The following is a 17,272-nucleotide window of genomic DNA, read 5'->3' on the forward strand; positions in this document are numbered from 1 at the left end:
ATAATAGTATCCTTGTTCTAATACAAAACTGCATTGCTACATTGTTTCAGACACGTACAAGACATCTTGTTATTCAATAATTGTCAGCAATATCTGAATTTAGCAGATGTCAGCAAGGACACTTGTTTGGCAGAACAATAAACAAGTAATACGTCTATCTCTTATAACTAAAAACTAGAATGGAAAACAAAATGGAGTGTCTCAGACCCTTTCAGTGCAGTCAGTGATGAGCAAGGTGAACGGATTCCACCAAGATTAGTAAAAAAAACAAGTGTAAGATCTAACTCAACAAAAATGCGTTCCCCAGTGTATATTAAACGATCATTGTCTGTTTATTGTTATTAAAAACTGTGTATATGTAATAATTGAATGGTTAGCAATATAGTTGTTATATTGAACCCCTACCTCAACTTTATCTGATAAATGCATTGAAAAGAGAATACATTTGCAACACTGTAAATTTTTGTTGAACAAGAATTCAGACATTTTTTTGAGTGCTGGCTATAAAATGTATAAATAGACAATTACAGGGAGTGGTACTTTTTCATATGACATCCTTTCAGAGGATGTTGCATACAAAGGTCCTTATGGCACCTGTATTTTTGCACTTGAATGACCAAAATTTAGTGAGTGAAACAAAAATCTTATATATTTGCTAAGCAACAGTGAAGTGTTAAAGTATCTATTTGGCTGGATATGGGCTATGTGAATTGTTTATATTAATTTTACCACAATTACTATAATTGCTGGCAGCCCTTGCAGTTTATATAAAGAATTGATGTACAATTTTAAGTCTACATTTTCTGTGTCTTTGAAATTTTGATTATCCATCAGTATTTTAGGAGTACAGCATATCACTAAATTGTTTAATTTGGTGCTACACAAAAAAGGTGTTTCAATAATTTATTTTTAGTGTTCAATGTTTGGGAACTAAATTTCTTTGTTGATTATAGTTTAAATTTTAAATTTTTTCTCAAAAAGGTCTATTTTTTTATCAAAAAGGTTACCACCTTTGTTTGCTTCTAGGTAAAAGAACACCTTGACCTTTAAAGCAATACAAGTGACTAGTAGCCCCCCCCCCCCCCCCACACACACACACACTTACTTCTGTTTGTCTTTAAAGGCACAGTTAATAATATATTAATATAATAATAAATAATGTGTAATTAATACTATAAAAAAATAAACAAATCTTTGTTGGCACATTTTTATTATACTCCCTGTATACAGTTGTAACACACTGTCAAAAAGTAGTCAGAAAAACATCATAAACAAAACACTTTTAGAGCAGAGAAATGGCCAACAAAATATAATGGTTATTACATTTTTTGTGTTTGCGTGGCATATATTGAATAATCTTTTAAATATGAACTGTCTGCTAATTAAGGTATGCTCCCAAAAGAGGCTTCTAAAGTATAACTGCATTCTAATACTAACATGAAACAAAAGATATACCACTAAGATGTGGTTTTAAAAAGCGGTCTACACCAACATATTGAAAACTCAAAACAAGCCACAAACAATTATTTTACTATCTGCCATCCAGTACAAAACCAAGTGAACAGAGTTGTGTGGTATTTATTATATTTAAGAATAAAGATTCCCTTCACTCTATTAGTGAAAAAATTGGTTATTTTAGGCACTGTCCCTGTACCATTCACTGCAGCTGCTGCTCTTCAACATTGCAGAGCACAGGAGACATCTTGATATACCCAGAATACGAGTTATTTATTTTTTTTTTTTTAAACTATTCCCAGGTCTGTAATATTTACTCATAGTGTTTCTCATTTTACAATGAAAACTGAATTTTATTAAAGATCTTGTACCATATATTTATATTATTTATTTTGGACACACGGATACAGTTACAGTTCATCTTCTAGTTTCTTGGTTCAGTTAGGTGAATCCTAAAAGGAAAAAAAAAAAAAAAGGTCTTTGCATTGCTTTTCCAAAACATCAAATAAAATTTAGTATCCATCCCTTCTGTGCTCATGGCCCTTAAAATGCATGTTATAGCTAACCCATGTTCAGACCTAAGGTTTTTTTAAGTGTTTTTTAGAGGTTTTACAGCTCAAAAACACTTGCAAAAACCGGTGAACATTGGATCAAGTAGATCTATTCATTATCCGTGCAGTGTCCAGGGGTGGTTTGTCACTTCTGCTGCCTGCATAGATTTGAAAACGCCTAAAAAGATTTGTAAATACTTTGTGTGTTTTTTTCTTGACCTATGCTTTAGAAAATGCCTAAAAACACCTATACAGGTAGTTGCAAATGTGTTTTTGCCTGAAAATGATCCTGGAAAGCTAGCTGTGGATAGTAGGTATCTAGGAGAGGTAAGGCTTGTCATTTATTTTCCCACAGGTCTGAACAAGGTCTTATGCATACAGCTGAAATGCAATACCACAACAATAAATTAAGCAATATCAAAACATAGGAAGCCAAAACCTAATCTTACTGATTTAAAGACTTCATGTTAGCCTGCAATGCCTCATAAGGGACAGAACAAAGAAACACATCAAACCCTAAATACTGCAAGCCCTCCCACTTGTTATATTGCTTAATTGTTTTCACAAATGCAGCAACTAGGGCAAAGTCAGAAGAAAAAACAGAGGAAAAACTACAACAGCTACCTTTCCTCCATTTTGTGAGGATCTAAAAAAAAAGAAGTTCTAGAAAAAGGAAGAACCACATACTCTCTCCTGACCCATCCCGCCAAGACTGTAGAGTACTACTACTAGTCAGTACAAGTCATCTCCTTGGCTAGCAATGCACATGAGGAGAGACTGAATCAGCTAGCAAGCGATATCATAATAAATATACAAGTATGCCACCTCACAGTTGTGCCAAAAGTTTTTATTGGGAATGCTACGCGGACTTTGCACAATGGGCATCCACAATCTGGGAAATTTACAAGCCATAATGGGAGTCATCTGCCCAGGAGAGGGTTAGAATGTGCAGAAGGGTAAAATGCTGACATGAGAAGGTTCAAGAAATTGTTATTACTATAGTTTTCCTCTACAGGGTCTCTGCTTTCAGAAACAAAGTGTGGTTTTAAGTAATTTATTATTTAATGTGTGCAAAAATGAAAAAATTGACCCTTGCAGAGAAAGGGTCAAATGAGCTGAGATGACTAAGCCTTCCATTAGAGTAATTTAGCAACAGGCAGACCTACAACTTTCAATTTGATTATATCTGTGTAATTCGCTAATCTAAATTGCTAGCCGTGCAGAGCTTTCCTTTGGTGCAATAAGCCATGAAAACTACTAAATTATACAACAAATACCGTTAATGTTCTTTTGTGAATGAAGATTTTGTGCATAAACTAAAAACTAAATCTATTTAATAAAATGTTTACTTACAGCGTAGTTTGTTCCAAAGTACATGTTCAACTTTTCTGTGTTTAAGAGCAAGACCAAGTTTATTATGAAATATTCCTCTGATTCTTTCATCCACGTAAGTTCAGCAAAGAGCTTCCCTACTGAGTCTTTGTACTCCATGTAAAAGCTTTGTCCCATAAAGTCATAAAGGGTCTCTGAGTATTTGCTTTCTTGTAGTTGTACTGGAGCACAGAAGCACCAGTATGGTGTCTCTAACTCATCCAAAAGAGTGACATCCATTATAAAGCAGTTCTAAAGAGGAAACAAAAATTTGATTTGTATTAAAAGTAAGTAAACCTAAATTGTTAAGTATTTTTTAGCATATTTGAACAAGCAATGTAAATTACCAAGATTTTTGCAGTGCATGTAAAACCTCCCAGTAATTAAATTGAAGTATATATAAGTCATTTTTTCCTGTAGGGACTGGGTAAATAAAGATAAAATTTTCTCTTTTATATAAGGGGAAGTTATTTTTAGTTCACAGACAGAAAGTTGGATATATCAGCCAAGTCCAGGGGAAGGGCCACTGGATTTCAACCACAATCGGCAACAGGAATGTTTCTATTTTAACAGAAATGTGCACCTACCACATCTAAGCAGCAACAGATTACATTTTTTTTTTTAGGGTTTAAATATATTTTAAGTATTTCCTTTGGAGTACCGAAAATGTACCCTATAAATACAAATATAAACCCACCAAATATAAATACTTATTTTTATCTAACCATACAGATTGCTTTGAATTGCTTTGACTCGAGTATAAACTTAGGGCACAAATTGTGGCCATTACTGCAAACATTTGAAACAATAATCAATAGAAAAGCTATAAATTAAATTTAATTGAATAAATCTAATTATTTTCACATAACTGCCACATATATGCCAAATAAATAAAAATGAATTAACGTTTAAAAACTGCCAATACCAATCTTTTAAGCATTTTCTAGCAGTTGTAAATATGACTAATGTGTAGAGCTTTCTTAAAAGACATCCCTATTTTCCCCACTTAAATATTGTCAAGAACACTTCTGAGATAGAGATACTGCAAAGGTCTGTTTGCTGTAAGGTCCACTTTTGGCCAATCACCAAAAAATACACCCCCTTAAACAGCCTAAAAAAGAAATACCATATAAGAGATGGTGGGTTTTGATATAGCCTCAGGTAAGAAGGTTTTTCATGTTTGCATTAATGCATGCACAATTTTATCATTGTTACTTTACAGGGACTGCATGGGATAAACATAAGCCTTTAAATGAGGTCTGCTAGCAGCTTTTTTTATTGATATTTATTTTATTAAAAATCATTAATAAATATTATAAAGTCCCAACATATTCCCACAACTACCCAATAAACATGACAACATGCGTTCCTGTCATTATCTATGGGCATACATACAAATGTAAAAAAAATCTAAAAGTGGCAAGTAACTGGTTACACAGAAATATGTGCATCAAGAGAAAAGAGAATTAAAAGTCAACAGCCTGACAAGTATGACCAGTGATGCAAATACATAGACTTTACCTGTATACGGCCACTAAAAGTGGGGGTCTTCCACAAAAAGTCCACTTTGCCCACGAGGGGAGCATGCTGCCTGTTGTTTTTAAGACCTATGGCTGTCATTTTTACATTACCATTTTTTATGTATTCTGCAAAACACATGAAATATCTTGTTAACAACTTGCTACTTTACCGACAAAAAACATGAACTGCAATGATAAAGATATATGAATGTACATTAAAATGCAAAATGCAAATACTAAAAACTATGTATTTCTGTCCTCTGAAAAAAAAGATAGAAAAAAAATTAAAACTGGAACAGTTTGGAATATTACATTGCCAAACCTAATATAAAATTCATTGAATGTATTGATCACACAGACAAATTGTACAAGTACAAAAAGTTAAGTAACAGAATATGCAAGGATAAAAACAAGGGGAAAAATGAGTTTTACCTTTTTTTATTTGTACTGTGGTTGTTTACTAAAAATTTATCATGAAAAAATATTGTTTGCTATTTAAACCCAGGCTTCAATTCATGGTATTGGAAACATAAAGGGTAAATATTATTGTACGTTTAGTCCTGGTGACGCTCATTGAGATCATTTTCTAAAAGGAATACAATGAAGCAGGGGCACAGCATGTCAGTATACATATCTTTGTATACACTCTTGCCTACATAACTCCTCTCCATTCCTCATCTCCCACATATACTTCCACTTAAAAGAAAAAAAGGGCAGCGACAAGGACACCAGAAGAAGGACTCTTCTGGTCTGTGTCATCATCATGGAGTTATGTAAATATATGAGGATTATCCTTTAAGAATTTTTCTAAAGAAAGGCAGGTGGAGGGGGTATGAAAAAAAGGTTTTGTGCTCCAAGAAGAGACTTAAATTATGACTGCCCAAAAATGTAATGGTTATACCAGTTGTAAATGATACACTCACCAAAACCACCCAATGCCCAATACACTAATGTTATTCCAGGGGCTACTACTTTTTATATTTTCCAAAAACACTTTGCAAGGAATACCCAGTAAAGTGCATACAAAAAAAAAGAAAAAAAAAAGTTTTTTGCCCCCACATAGTTGGATGACTTTAGTCAGCATGGCAAGTAAACTTTCACTTTGCAAACAACATACTTCTTTAATAAACCAGGTCATATGTGTGTTACTTTGGAGAAGATCACTGGTACTCCTAAAGCTTTAAAAACAATTTACCAATTATAACTGCAGATTGACACAGGTAGTGAGCAGAAAAATATTACCTATGCTGACAGAAAAAAAAAAGTTAACATTTAGCACAGATAATGAATAGTTTTCAAATTTTAGGCAATATAACTTTCAACCAAAACCAAAATATTCTTTTAGTTTTGTAGAGAGTGTGCAAGGTTAAAATCCATCAATAACCTAATAACACATAGATAAACTGACACTGACACAGCCAGTTGGGCTTGAATAAACTTCTACCTAATATTGTAAAGAACCCGCAATAGCTGCAGGTAGAAGTCTATACATAACTCTACAGAATAGAATATAGGAACTATCTTGAAGAAATCTGAACTGTAAACTGAAAATGCAAATGGTTTATTAAATGATCACCAGCAATTCAGATTGCCTTGTTAAATGCATATACAACATATGACAAAATACAGAAAAGCATCCACAGTACATGATTGTTTCCTATTTTTTTTAAAAACAGAACTACACCTGTAAAAAAAAGTGTCCATGGTGTGGGAATATTTAATTATGTGCTTTGATTTACTTATTGGATTTAATCCAAAATTGCTCTAGCTGAAACAATGCTCTGACCATCTGTTATTAACAGTTAATTAATATCAAGTTCAACAGAATATTCCCTGTGTAATGCAATTTAAACAGGATCCTGTTTTGTTTCACATATCACTTAGCTCAGTGTGACCTTATGTGAAAAAGCACAGCAAGACACGGTATAAATAAAAATACGAATGAAAACGCCAACGAGAAAAGAGTCATCTTCTAAATCTGAATGACGACAGTAACATCTGCATGTAATGAATTATAATAAAGCAGATTTCAAACAACAACTAAAACTGAAAAGTTATACACTGTAAGCGGTTGTATTTAAAACCTTCTGCCCGAGAACGCACCTGTCAACTGAAATGAAAGCTCAGAATTATGAACTGAAAAACAATATAGTCTTTTTAAAAGCAGTTTGCTAATAATCTACGATGGTTTACAATTTCATAGTGTTAGAGTGGACAAAAACATTTTTGACCATGTCTTATTTTTTGTAGGAGTAGAACTGCTCCCCTCTGGTTACCTTAAAGTGAACTTGTAGCTTAGCTACAGTGTACACTGCCATTGGTAACTTGGTAGATGGTGTAGGTAATGCTTTGCAGGGGTCCAAATTCAATTGTAAGTATTCCACCTCATTTGCATGCAGTAAATGAAAGAAATTGAAAGGAATTTTACAACTGTTTATGAAATGTTTGAAAAACCTATCTAGACGATTGTCTTGAACAAGCTCCACTTTTGTTCAGTAAAAGAAACAAGTGGAATCTGCAGATTGCCACTTTCTTCTGTTTTGAATAAATCTTTGTACAACCATGTTCATTGCAGACTGATTACTGAATAGGAGGGTTCTGTTTTTTTATAATTATCTGATGCACTTTTAATGTTCTGTTAAGGAAAGTTGCAGGTTCTGTATCTCTTTTATAAAAAGTTCAGCAAATCAATCAAACAAGAGTGTTTTTTTTATGCAGGCTTTCCATACACCAACGATGTACAAAACTCCTCCAGGTTGTCATGTTGCACTTTTTTTTTTTTTTAATTTACAGGTGAGGTTTGAAATGGAAAAGTAATCCTTAATTATATTAAAAATGCAAAGAGGATTGTGTGCGTATAATTATTCTGGATTATAAATTTTCTACCCCCGGATACAGAAAACAAAAGTTGTTCAGGAGTTAATGTTAACAACTGATGCAAAAAAGTCTGGTAGGCTCAAACCCTAATATTCAACTAAACAGGGAGAAGGGGAGAAAGTCAGAAGACAGGAGATGAAAGGCTAGCTTCTAATGCTTCCAGGTATTGTCCATGTGTGATGATTATAGCCCAAGGTTAATGTGGCGATATATCCTGACTTTTAAAAGGTACCTATAGGTATGATTTCATGACAGCACTTAATTAGCCTAAGTCTTGTAGTTAGCTCCACACCCATTCCAACAGTGGCTATAGGGAGATTTTAGAACACTTCATATGACAATTACATTACAATTAGTTCTCAAAAGTAATGACACAAAGCCTAAAGGTATAGTTTTTTCTTTCCCAAATTTCCCCTTGAATAAGGGTATTGAAAGCAAACTTAAATCCAGTGTATTATAAAAAATGTTTTTTATAACAAATACTAGATGTGTGTAAAAAAATTACCTTAATAATGTAGCCTTTAAATATCTCAAAGGATTTTTTTACAGTGCACAGTCTAAAAAATGTGTAAATCTCAAGGATGAGAGAGTTGGAGGATTTGTAGGGCAGCTGTCAAGGTTAACCAAAAAGCAGACACCAGCAATCTAGGAAATAGAAATACAATCTCTTGCTTGATATTCAGTCAAAGCTTTGTTGGCAGTAAGCCACAAGAATAAAGTCAAATATTGAGTATTATGAAATGACTGCAAAGGGTAATTGTGTATCTTAAAAAATAAATTGTATTTTCACTGAATGTACAAAGACACATTATTAACTTCACTGTAAGCTTTAGCCCACATATAGGACTGAGGTCACTAAAAGTTTAAAAGATGCTGTAATGTGCATTAGTGCTCAACATGCACCTGTATCAAAGCACATGAGCAAAGAAAGCAAGGTCACTTTTCAACTACCAAATGTAAACTGTACTTTTTATTTTCCTTTGGAAATCTGATGTCATGCCTTCACTACTGATTACAACTTACTTCTAGTATCAGTTTATCACTGAACTTGCATTGCGTTGGCAACTAAAGGATAGTACTAGGAGACCAGCCTGAATGTCTATAGACAATATTAGTAAACACCACACAAGATTAGTTTCTATAATCTGCACTTTTAAAACAATGCCCAATTGATGTTTGTAGAACAAAGCCTGGCAAAGTCATCTTCAAGAAATTGGGAACCAATATAATGCTGAAAATGAAATGAAATTTCTATTTCTAAGAAAGGTCGTCAGCACTACTTCATTAAGAAAATATAGTTACTTTAATGAAACCATTCATTGTTTTTTTCTGAATGATACTCTGCAAGTGTCTTTTCTGAGCACATGCTTGTAGTCAATAAATCAGTGCTGGAAGGAGGACCAACTAGGTGAGCATATTCTTGTATACAGTATCCATTTGATGCTTATTGTCTTTTATTAACCTCATTAGGGCTTAAGAAGACACTCACCTAAACTAAAAATGGACCTGAAAAAACAAAAAAAAACATCAGGATGTAGCATTATTTGACAAAAGAGACAAGCAATGTGTGCTCTCTACCTAGTGTGTGCTGCTTTCCCCACCTCTTAGATTGTGATCTCTTTTGGCAGGGTCCTCTCCTCCTCCTGTGTCACTGTCTGTATCTGTCTGTCATTTGCAAACCCTATTTAATGTACAGCACTGCACAGTATGCTAGCACTATATAAATACAACAGGGCAATCACTGTCTTGTTGAATGACCCAGTTTCACCCAAGCTTCAGCTGTTGCACAGATGACTTTGCATTTGACTATAGAATATTCTGATATACATGTTCACATACATGCACATGTTCATGTATGACCCAATGACTGCAAGGTGCCAGGTCCTGTGGTTGCACAGCAAGCCCATATCATCACCCCTCCACCACCAACCAGTTGGTATGAAGTGTTTGTGCTGATATGCAAGGTTTGGTTTTTGCCAAATGTGGCGCTGTGCATTATGGCCTAATATCTCTTCTTTGGTCTGGTATGTCCATAGGAAATTGTTACAGAAGACTTCTTGTTTGTTTCATATGAAACTGCATATGTAAACTGTGCTGCCATGTCCTTTTTAGACAGAAGAAGCATTTTCTTGGCAACTCTTCCAAACAAGCCATATACAATCAGTCTATTTATCATTGTTCTGCCATGAACATGAATATGGACATGGAAACAACATGAAAAAGACAAACAAACGATTTCCCTGAGCATTGCACGGTTTGTTCTTGGTGTGACTGTTTTCCACTTTCTCATTGTACATTATTTATACATTGGTATGGAAATTCCCAGATTGGTGGGCAGCAACATTTGTCTCTCTAAGATCATTTCTCCTGTTTACTGACTTGGCAGTATGTTACCTCTCACCTGAATGCTACAGATCAGAAAACTACCAAAACTGGTGCTTTTCATATATATTATCACACTTGCTAATGACCAATTATTCATGTGCAAGTGGTGTGTACTAATTTTTAGCATTTGCCTTCTGCATTTTGACATTGTCTTTGTTTAATAAATACAGTGTAATACATTCTTTGCTGTTAATCTGAGGTTTATTTACCTAATTTTAAGACCTGTTATGTACCAAATGATTTTTTGTTATACCCAGATAGGCAAAACCTTGAAATTGAAAGAGGGTAATTTCCTTTTCTTATGACATAAATAATAATAAACAGTACTAAAGCAAAATTTATATTTGTACCTAACTCATGTTGCTTTTCATCATGCAATAATATTGCTACAGCAAGAATTGCTACAGAGGTTTATAAAAAAAAAAAAATCAAGGTGGTTGTAATTTGTGCTAACAATAATGGACCAACTCTTTTTTTAAAGCTGGAGACTACTGTTCTAGAAATCTCATGGGTTTATTCAAGGGTTTGATACTCAGCAAAAAATATAGTCAGCTATTAAATGGGATCAATAAAGTACCATTAATTCTATGTTCTGCTTTGGATTTTTTTGCCATAAACATATTATATACCACTTTGTGGAATTAAATGGAAGGTCCTAAATTCATTTGTTGCTTTTCTACGCCTAAACCATTTGAAAAATCACCCTGGTAAAAGTCCCAACGGTTCCAGTGTTGAGGCTCTTAAAGGAACCTTATGTATTAATTAAGATTGTAAAGGCTGTGTTCTTTCTGAAATGTTTGTACAATATATGTACAAACATATAAAGCAATAAAAAATAGAGGAAACTGTAATGCACATAAAAGGTAGAATTAAATATGTACATCCTAAAACAATTTTCATGACTACATTTTAACTTGTTGCAATATTCCCATCGGTTGGGTTTCTAATATCCAAGAATATTTAGACATACTGTACCAAACATTTGGACACACTTTCTTAATCATAAGTTTCTCTTTATTTTTAATATTTATTTTTTTTCTGTTGTAGATTAATATTGAAGACATTCAAACTATGAAGAAGTACATACAGAATTACATTTTAAACAAACAAAAAAAAAGTGTTAAAAGATTAGGTTTTATAATTTAGATTTTTTAAAGTAGCCACCTTTTGCTTTGCACACTCTTGGCATTCTCTCAGTTTGATCAATGAGATAATCACCTGAAATTATTTTTATTAACATGCCCCGACAAAATGTAAGTTCTGGAATACCTTGCCTTCTTAAAGTGTTTGAGATCATCATTTGTATTCTGCAGAGGTAGGGTTGGTACACAAATATGCATAGGTAATAACACTATTCCACTAAAGAACCACTCAATTAAGTAAAAAAAAAACAACAGTCCATTACTACTCAGGAATGTTCAAGTCAATTCAGAAAATTTCACAAACGTTGAATGTATCCTTAAGTGCAGTTGCAAAAAGCATTAAAAGCTATGATGGAACTCGCTCTCATTGAAGACCTACACAGGAAAGGACGACCAAGAGTTACTTCTGCTGCAGAGGATAAGCTCAGTGTTACCAGCCTCAGCACCACAAATACCCAACACATCTGATTAGAGCCCACACAAATTTTTACAGAGTCCAAATTTGAGCTTTTTGGTTCCTTCTTCAATGTCTTTGTGAGACCCTGAAAAGGTCAGGAGGGGATTGCTACATGTGTGGTTCCCAATGCATGGAGTGGGGGGTTTGATGTATAGGGGGGGGGGGGGGGGGGGAGGGGGGGGGGGGGGTACATTGCTGGTGACACTGTCGGTGATTTATTCAAATTTCAGGGCACATGTATTCAGTATGACGATCACAGTTACATGCCATCCGATCCAGTTTGCACTTAGAATGAACAATATTTGTTTTTAACAGGACATATGACCCCAAACGCACCTCCAGGTTATGTCAGGGTTGTCTGACTAAGAAGGAGAAGCCAGGTCAACTGATGCCAAACCCCATTCATTGCCCAGCCTAAACCCAATTGAGATGGTTTGGATGAGCTGGACCACAGCACAAAGGCAAAGCAGCCAAGTGCTCAGCTACTCCAGGAACTGTTTCAGGACCAATATAGGTGACTAGCTCATTAAGCTGATTGGGAGAATGCCAAAAGAGTGCAAAACGGTCATCAAATCAAAAGCTGTCTACTTCTAAATCATTTAAAATATAAAACATATTCTGGATTGTTTAAAACATAATTCCTGCAAGTCTTTAATAATAATCTACAATGTAAAAAAATATTTAAAAAGGATTGGCACTGTATGTGTATTTTAATACTCATGAAAGAGGTGCAAGAGGTTTCTTCCCCTAGAAAATAAATATTCTTCCCAGACACACAGGAGTGTATAATCTGCTTCACATCTTCAGGGTCCTCCCAAGCTTCCAATTTCCTAAAGTATTGAGACAGAAGCAGTATTTGGCAGATCATGAATTGCAAAGATGCACACCAAGCTAACAAACTGTTAAAAAGCAGTTAAATGTAATTTAACAAAGAACATAACACTGGTATGCTCCCATTATAAGCCTTAACTGGTAACTGTGTCTTTTAGGACTGTTACCTTGGAGGACCAAAAAATAAAACTGATGGAAAGGAAAGCCCATGTTCAAAGCAGATATAGTCACACATTTGACACGTTTCACAAATTAAAACATGCACTTAAAAGATGTACATACATTTATCCATTTTAGACATACCTTTTGTTTTCTTCTATTCTTAAAAACGCACTAAGAATACTACAGAAAGCCTAAAAATTGGTAAATGCATAAATAACTAAATCCTTACATAGGAAAAGATGTGGCAAATATGAAAGGGGATGGATTATATATACCCAGCCTTTAACAACAAAGTTTTTTATTCTACCAAAAATGTTAGGTCAGTTTTCTGTACCACCACAAAGTGGAAAGCAATTTGCTTATCCTGTATTTTTCAACTACAGAGGTCAGACGGCAGAAGGGTTATAGGAATGGAGACGCAGTACCCATCTGCTGGACCTACACAATCTACTATTTTCTTGATGCCAGAAATGAATGTATATTTTAAACAATAATAGTGACTGTTTCAACCTTTTTAATATGAGCAACCCTTAAAAACACTTTCCTATAATTACTATTTTCAATGCTCACAGTACATTAGTGGTGGTCATCAGGAATGCCTTTCACATTGCTGAACATTGGGAAGAATGTCACCCGTACAGATCATACCAGTTTATTGACCCCAGTGAATTTTTGGGACAAATTGTTAACTGCTCAACCTTTTGAGGGTCCCCAGGGTTCCATGGAGCCCTGGTTCAGAAACACTGCCTGTTTCTGATTTATGATTGTAAAACTCAAGCAAAAGTAAAATGGTTTCCTGTTTTTACTGTGTATAAAATTATTTCCTACAACAATGTATTCCAGATTAATAAAGCCAGTAATTAACAGAGAGGGCTACAGCAAGGAAAAAAATACAGACAGTAAAATGGATAATTAAGCACACATACATAAATAATGGAGACGCAGTGACCAAAGAAAAACAAACCTGCAGTGCAGTTTTAATAGCCGACAATAAGCAAAGAAAATCAACATTTTTTCTACAAGGCTGCATAAAATAATGATGCTGCTATTATGCAATATTAAGTGGCAAAAGGTACAACATTATTATTTTCCCATTGTATTTTTTTTTTAAAAACCTGCGTTTTTGATGTAAGCAAGGTGATGTAGCCCTAGTTTCAGTATAAAATAAATAGTATTTACATCAATCTTCACACACTCAGAACAAAATATGTACAAATAATCCAAACAATAATATAACTACTCAATATATTCATAATGTTTACCTAAATTCTAATCAAAATCGCCAGCTCTAAGTAAATAAAATATGTATGAGTGTGTATATCACTTATACATGGGGCAGACTCAGATGTTAGCTGGTAGGCTGCGTACACATGCTCAATTATTGTTGTTGGAAATGATCTTTCATGATCCTTTCCAATGACAAAGGACTGAAAGATGAACAAACGAGCACTGTACATACAGTGCTGTTCTGTTCTATGGAGAGGGAAGGGGGAGAACGAACGAGCAGTACCCTGCTGTGCTCTCCTCCCATCACTTCTATTGTGGTTGTTAATGGATCCTTCAGGACCAGTCCACATATAAGATTCTCACTGCTATGAGCTCAAGCGCTTGTCTAGGGTGAGAATCATCCGACATTGCCTTAGACCTGTTGTCCTCTAGATCTGATAACAGCAGTGAGTTGATCTTTACTTTTTTATTGGTTTTGAAAAGTATTTGAAGTCTGATATAAGGCAGTAGTAATGTGGATGAATAACTCTATACCAAATGTTTTAACATAATCTTTAAAAAAACTCTTCCTGAACACCATACTTTTGATATTCTATCAATCTTGGACTTCAGGAGTGGAGAACTCCATGTATTCCATGTAAAGTGGACCAACTGACAATATTTTGAAAAGTAATTCAGACTTGGATTCATGGTGTTTGCTTTTTTATGTTGTAATCCACCACACTGTATTTTAGTGGCGATGTAAAAGCAACTCCCCTTTTGTATATAACATATTTAAGAACTGTCTAAGGTGAGTGTGAAACAGAAACAGTGATCCAGAGGTCAGATTATGCACAGCAATACATGAATACCTGACTTCAGTTTATACTAGAGCTGTTTATACATTGTTAATCTTGTAACAGATTTTATAGAGAAGCATGAACAATTTAACCCCCCTAGGCTTCTAATTCTGTATCTACATGCAAAAGGCGTTACATTTTTTTGCATGCAAAGGTATTTTACCGAAATATGTCCAATATTTAATAAATTTAATAATAAACTTTAAACTAAAAAAAAATAGCAATTTGCTTATCCTGTATTTTTCAACTACAGAGGTCAGACGGCAGAAGGGTTATAGGGAAGGGGGTGCAATACCCATCTGTTGGACCTACACAATCAACTATTTTCTTGAGTGTGACTCAGGATTATCGCTTTTAGCAAATAAAATTCACCCCAAATCACACTCGGGATTACTGCTAAAGGTGTTATTATGTATTCAAGGTTTACCATTATATCTCATAAATACACATATTATTTAAGGAATTTTGGCCCAGGATCTGTAGCATTAGCATTCTCTAGCAATACTCCAAGCTGTGGTTCCCCCAAAAAATGCCCTCCTTTTAAACATTTGCATAGCTAGCGTGCATGACAGCTGAAGTTCCAAACAACTGCAGAAAACCAACCAGTGTGGTCAGCTAGTGATCACATGCAAGCTGAAGGCCTCACTAAAAAAATCTAATTTTGGCCTACTATTTAAAACGGAACTAAACTAAACATTACATACAAATGGTTAGGCTTGTTATATTGCACGAGGGACATAGGGATTTTTTTTTTTCAGCTTTTACCTCATTCATACCCTGTTAATGTGGATTACCAGCAGGTTGTAACGTCAAATATATACAATCTTGAATATAGTATCTTATTGGCGTTTTGCAGGAGAACACAATTTTTAGGGTTCAATATATTTACTCAATACAGCTTGCATAAGGATCTAATGATTGCCAATAAAAGTATGCTAACAAAAAAATAAAAAATAATCAACAATTTGTAGGGGGTGTATTTTTTCATGTGAGCCTCTACTGTATATCCAATATCATAATTTACTGACCTGAAACTATGTAAATCAAGAATGCTGGTTTTACTTGCTTTATGCTTGTTCCAGGTGACAAAGAAAGCAGTAGGTACTGCAGGTGCAGAAAAAGGGGTTAATAGCCTTGCTTGAGAAAGCAGATCTAATTCCTAATATCAATATTTAGAAGATGGTAATATCACCAAATAGAGCAATAAAAAAAAAATAGTGAAGAGGAAAATAAGATGGTAAAAGAAAATAGCATATACAGAATACCTAAATTTTATTTTTTTACCTAAATGTACCTTGCAAAAATACCTCCAGTATTTTACAAACAGTATTATGGCAGTTATGGCAAACAAAATTTGAAAATAAATATTTTATTAACTAGGACCCAGATCCAAATAAAACAAGCCATGAAACAAAATGCAGCTTCTTGGAAGAACTTCATACAAACTAAACAAAAACCTACTAAGCTATTGTTCTAAATGTCTTAATTTTCTGTGTAATGTCTTAAGGAAAAAAAACTGCAAGGACAAGTGCATTTAAAATAACTGAATAGCTTTTACCTAAGGATACAAAACAATAAAATAAAGGTTAGCATAGGCTCCCTCTCATGGCATCTTTTAGTAAAGCATGCTGCCAAAAAAAAATACATAAGAAACCCAAGTTTTGAGAAAACTGTCAGGGTGCTTTTATTTTGAAAGCAACACTCAAAGAAAATAAAGGGTCAACATGCATGTCATTAAATATGGCATAAAATAAATTACTGACACACATTGGATATTGATCGTGATTCAACACTACATACCAAAGTCTGAGCAACGGTCTATCATGCCATGTACGCTCTTCTCTAACACCAGTAAGTAGACACGTCTAACTAATCTCAGCAGTCCCTTTAGATTTTCCCTTAGCTTTTATTCATCACGTGCTTGCTGCTAGCACTAGCAATGCCTGATAACCACCATCAGCTAATAGCTGATAACCACAATTCCTTGTCTCTGTTTGACCCAAGCCTAAGTAACAATTCTCTTTAAAGAAAGTGGTGTCCAAAAATGTCCCGAGATAGAAAATAACCACTTTGTGCTTTCTGCAGTGAATGGGTGTTAAATCAGACTAGAGAGGGTTTTTTTTCTATGGTTAACAGGATATCTTCTTGTTAGCTGCTTAAAATCAACCTAAACTCAATGCTTTACTTTACATAAAAGGGTAGACAAACCTTTATTTAATAAAAAGTAAAACTTTTTTTTTTTTAAAGAAAGGGTAAAGTGAAGCACCTCCCCTTTCTGTCTTGATTGCCGTGACTAACTTGTATGAGCGTTTTTTTGCCTTTTTTTGTGTTGCAGATGTTTCCCACAAAATGACAGGAGTGAAACTTAAAACTAAAGCTAAAAAAAAAGAAAGTATAGATATACTTTTAATCAATATTTTCTTTCACTGTATAAGGCTGACTAGCAACCTGGGTA

The 17,272-nt window shown here is 34.3% G+C and overlaps 1 protein-coding gene across 4 annotated transcripts in view; it reads right to left on the minus strand.

Moving 5' to 3' along the window:
- Positions 1 to 1,116: 1,116 nt before the first annotated feature.
- FBXO15 (F-box protein 15) overlaps positions 1,117 to 17,272 on the minus strand; it is a 71,104-nt gene continuing 54,948 nt past the window's right edge. For all 4 annotated transcript variants that reach the window (XM_072411511.1, XM_072411510.1, XM_072411512.1 and 1 more), the window contains exons 10-12: positions 4,899 to 5,023; positions 3,360 to 3,629; positions 1,117 to 1,907 (exon numbers count right to left, since the gene is read on the minus strand). In XM_072411511.1, coding sequence (XP_072267612.1) covers positions 1,893 to 1,907; positions 3,360 to 3,629; positions 4,899 to 5,023 — 410 coding nt within the window. In that variant the 3' untranslated portion in view covers positions 1,117 to 1,892. The remainder of the gene's footprint in view (positions 1,908 to 3,359; positions 3,630 to 4,898; positions 5,024 to 17,272) is intronic.

Source organism: Pyxicephalus adspersus, chromosome 5 (genome assembly GCF_032062135.1).
Source record: "Pyxicephalus adspersus chromosome 5, UCB_Pads_2.0, whole genome shotgun sequence".
Lineage (NCBI taxonomy): Eukaryota > Metazoa > Chordata > Amphibia > Anura > Pyxicephalidae > Pyxicephalus > Pyxicephalus adspersus.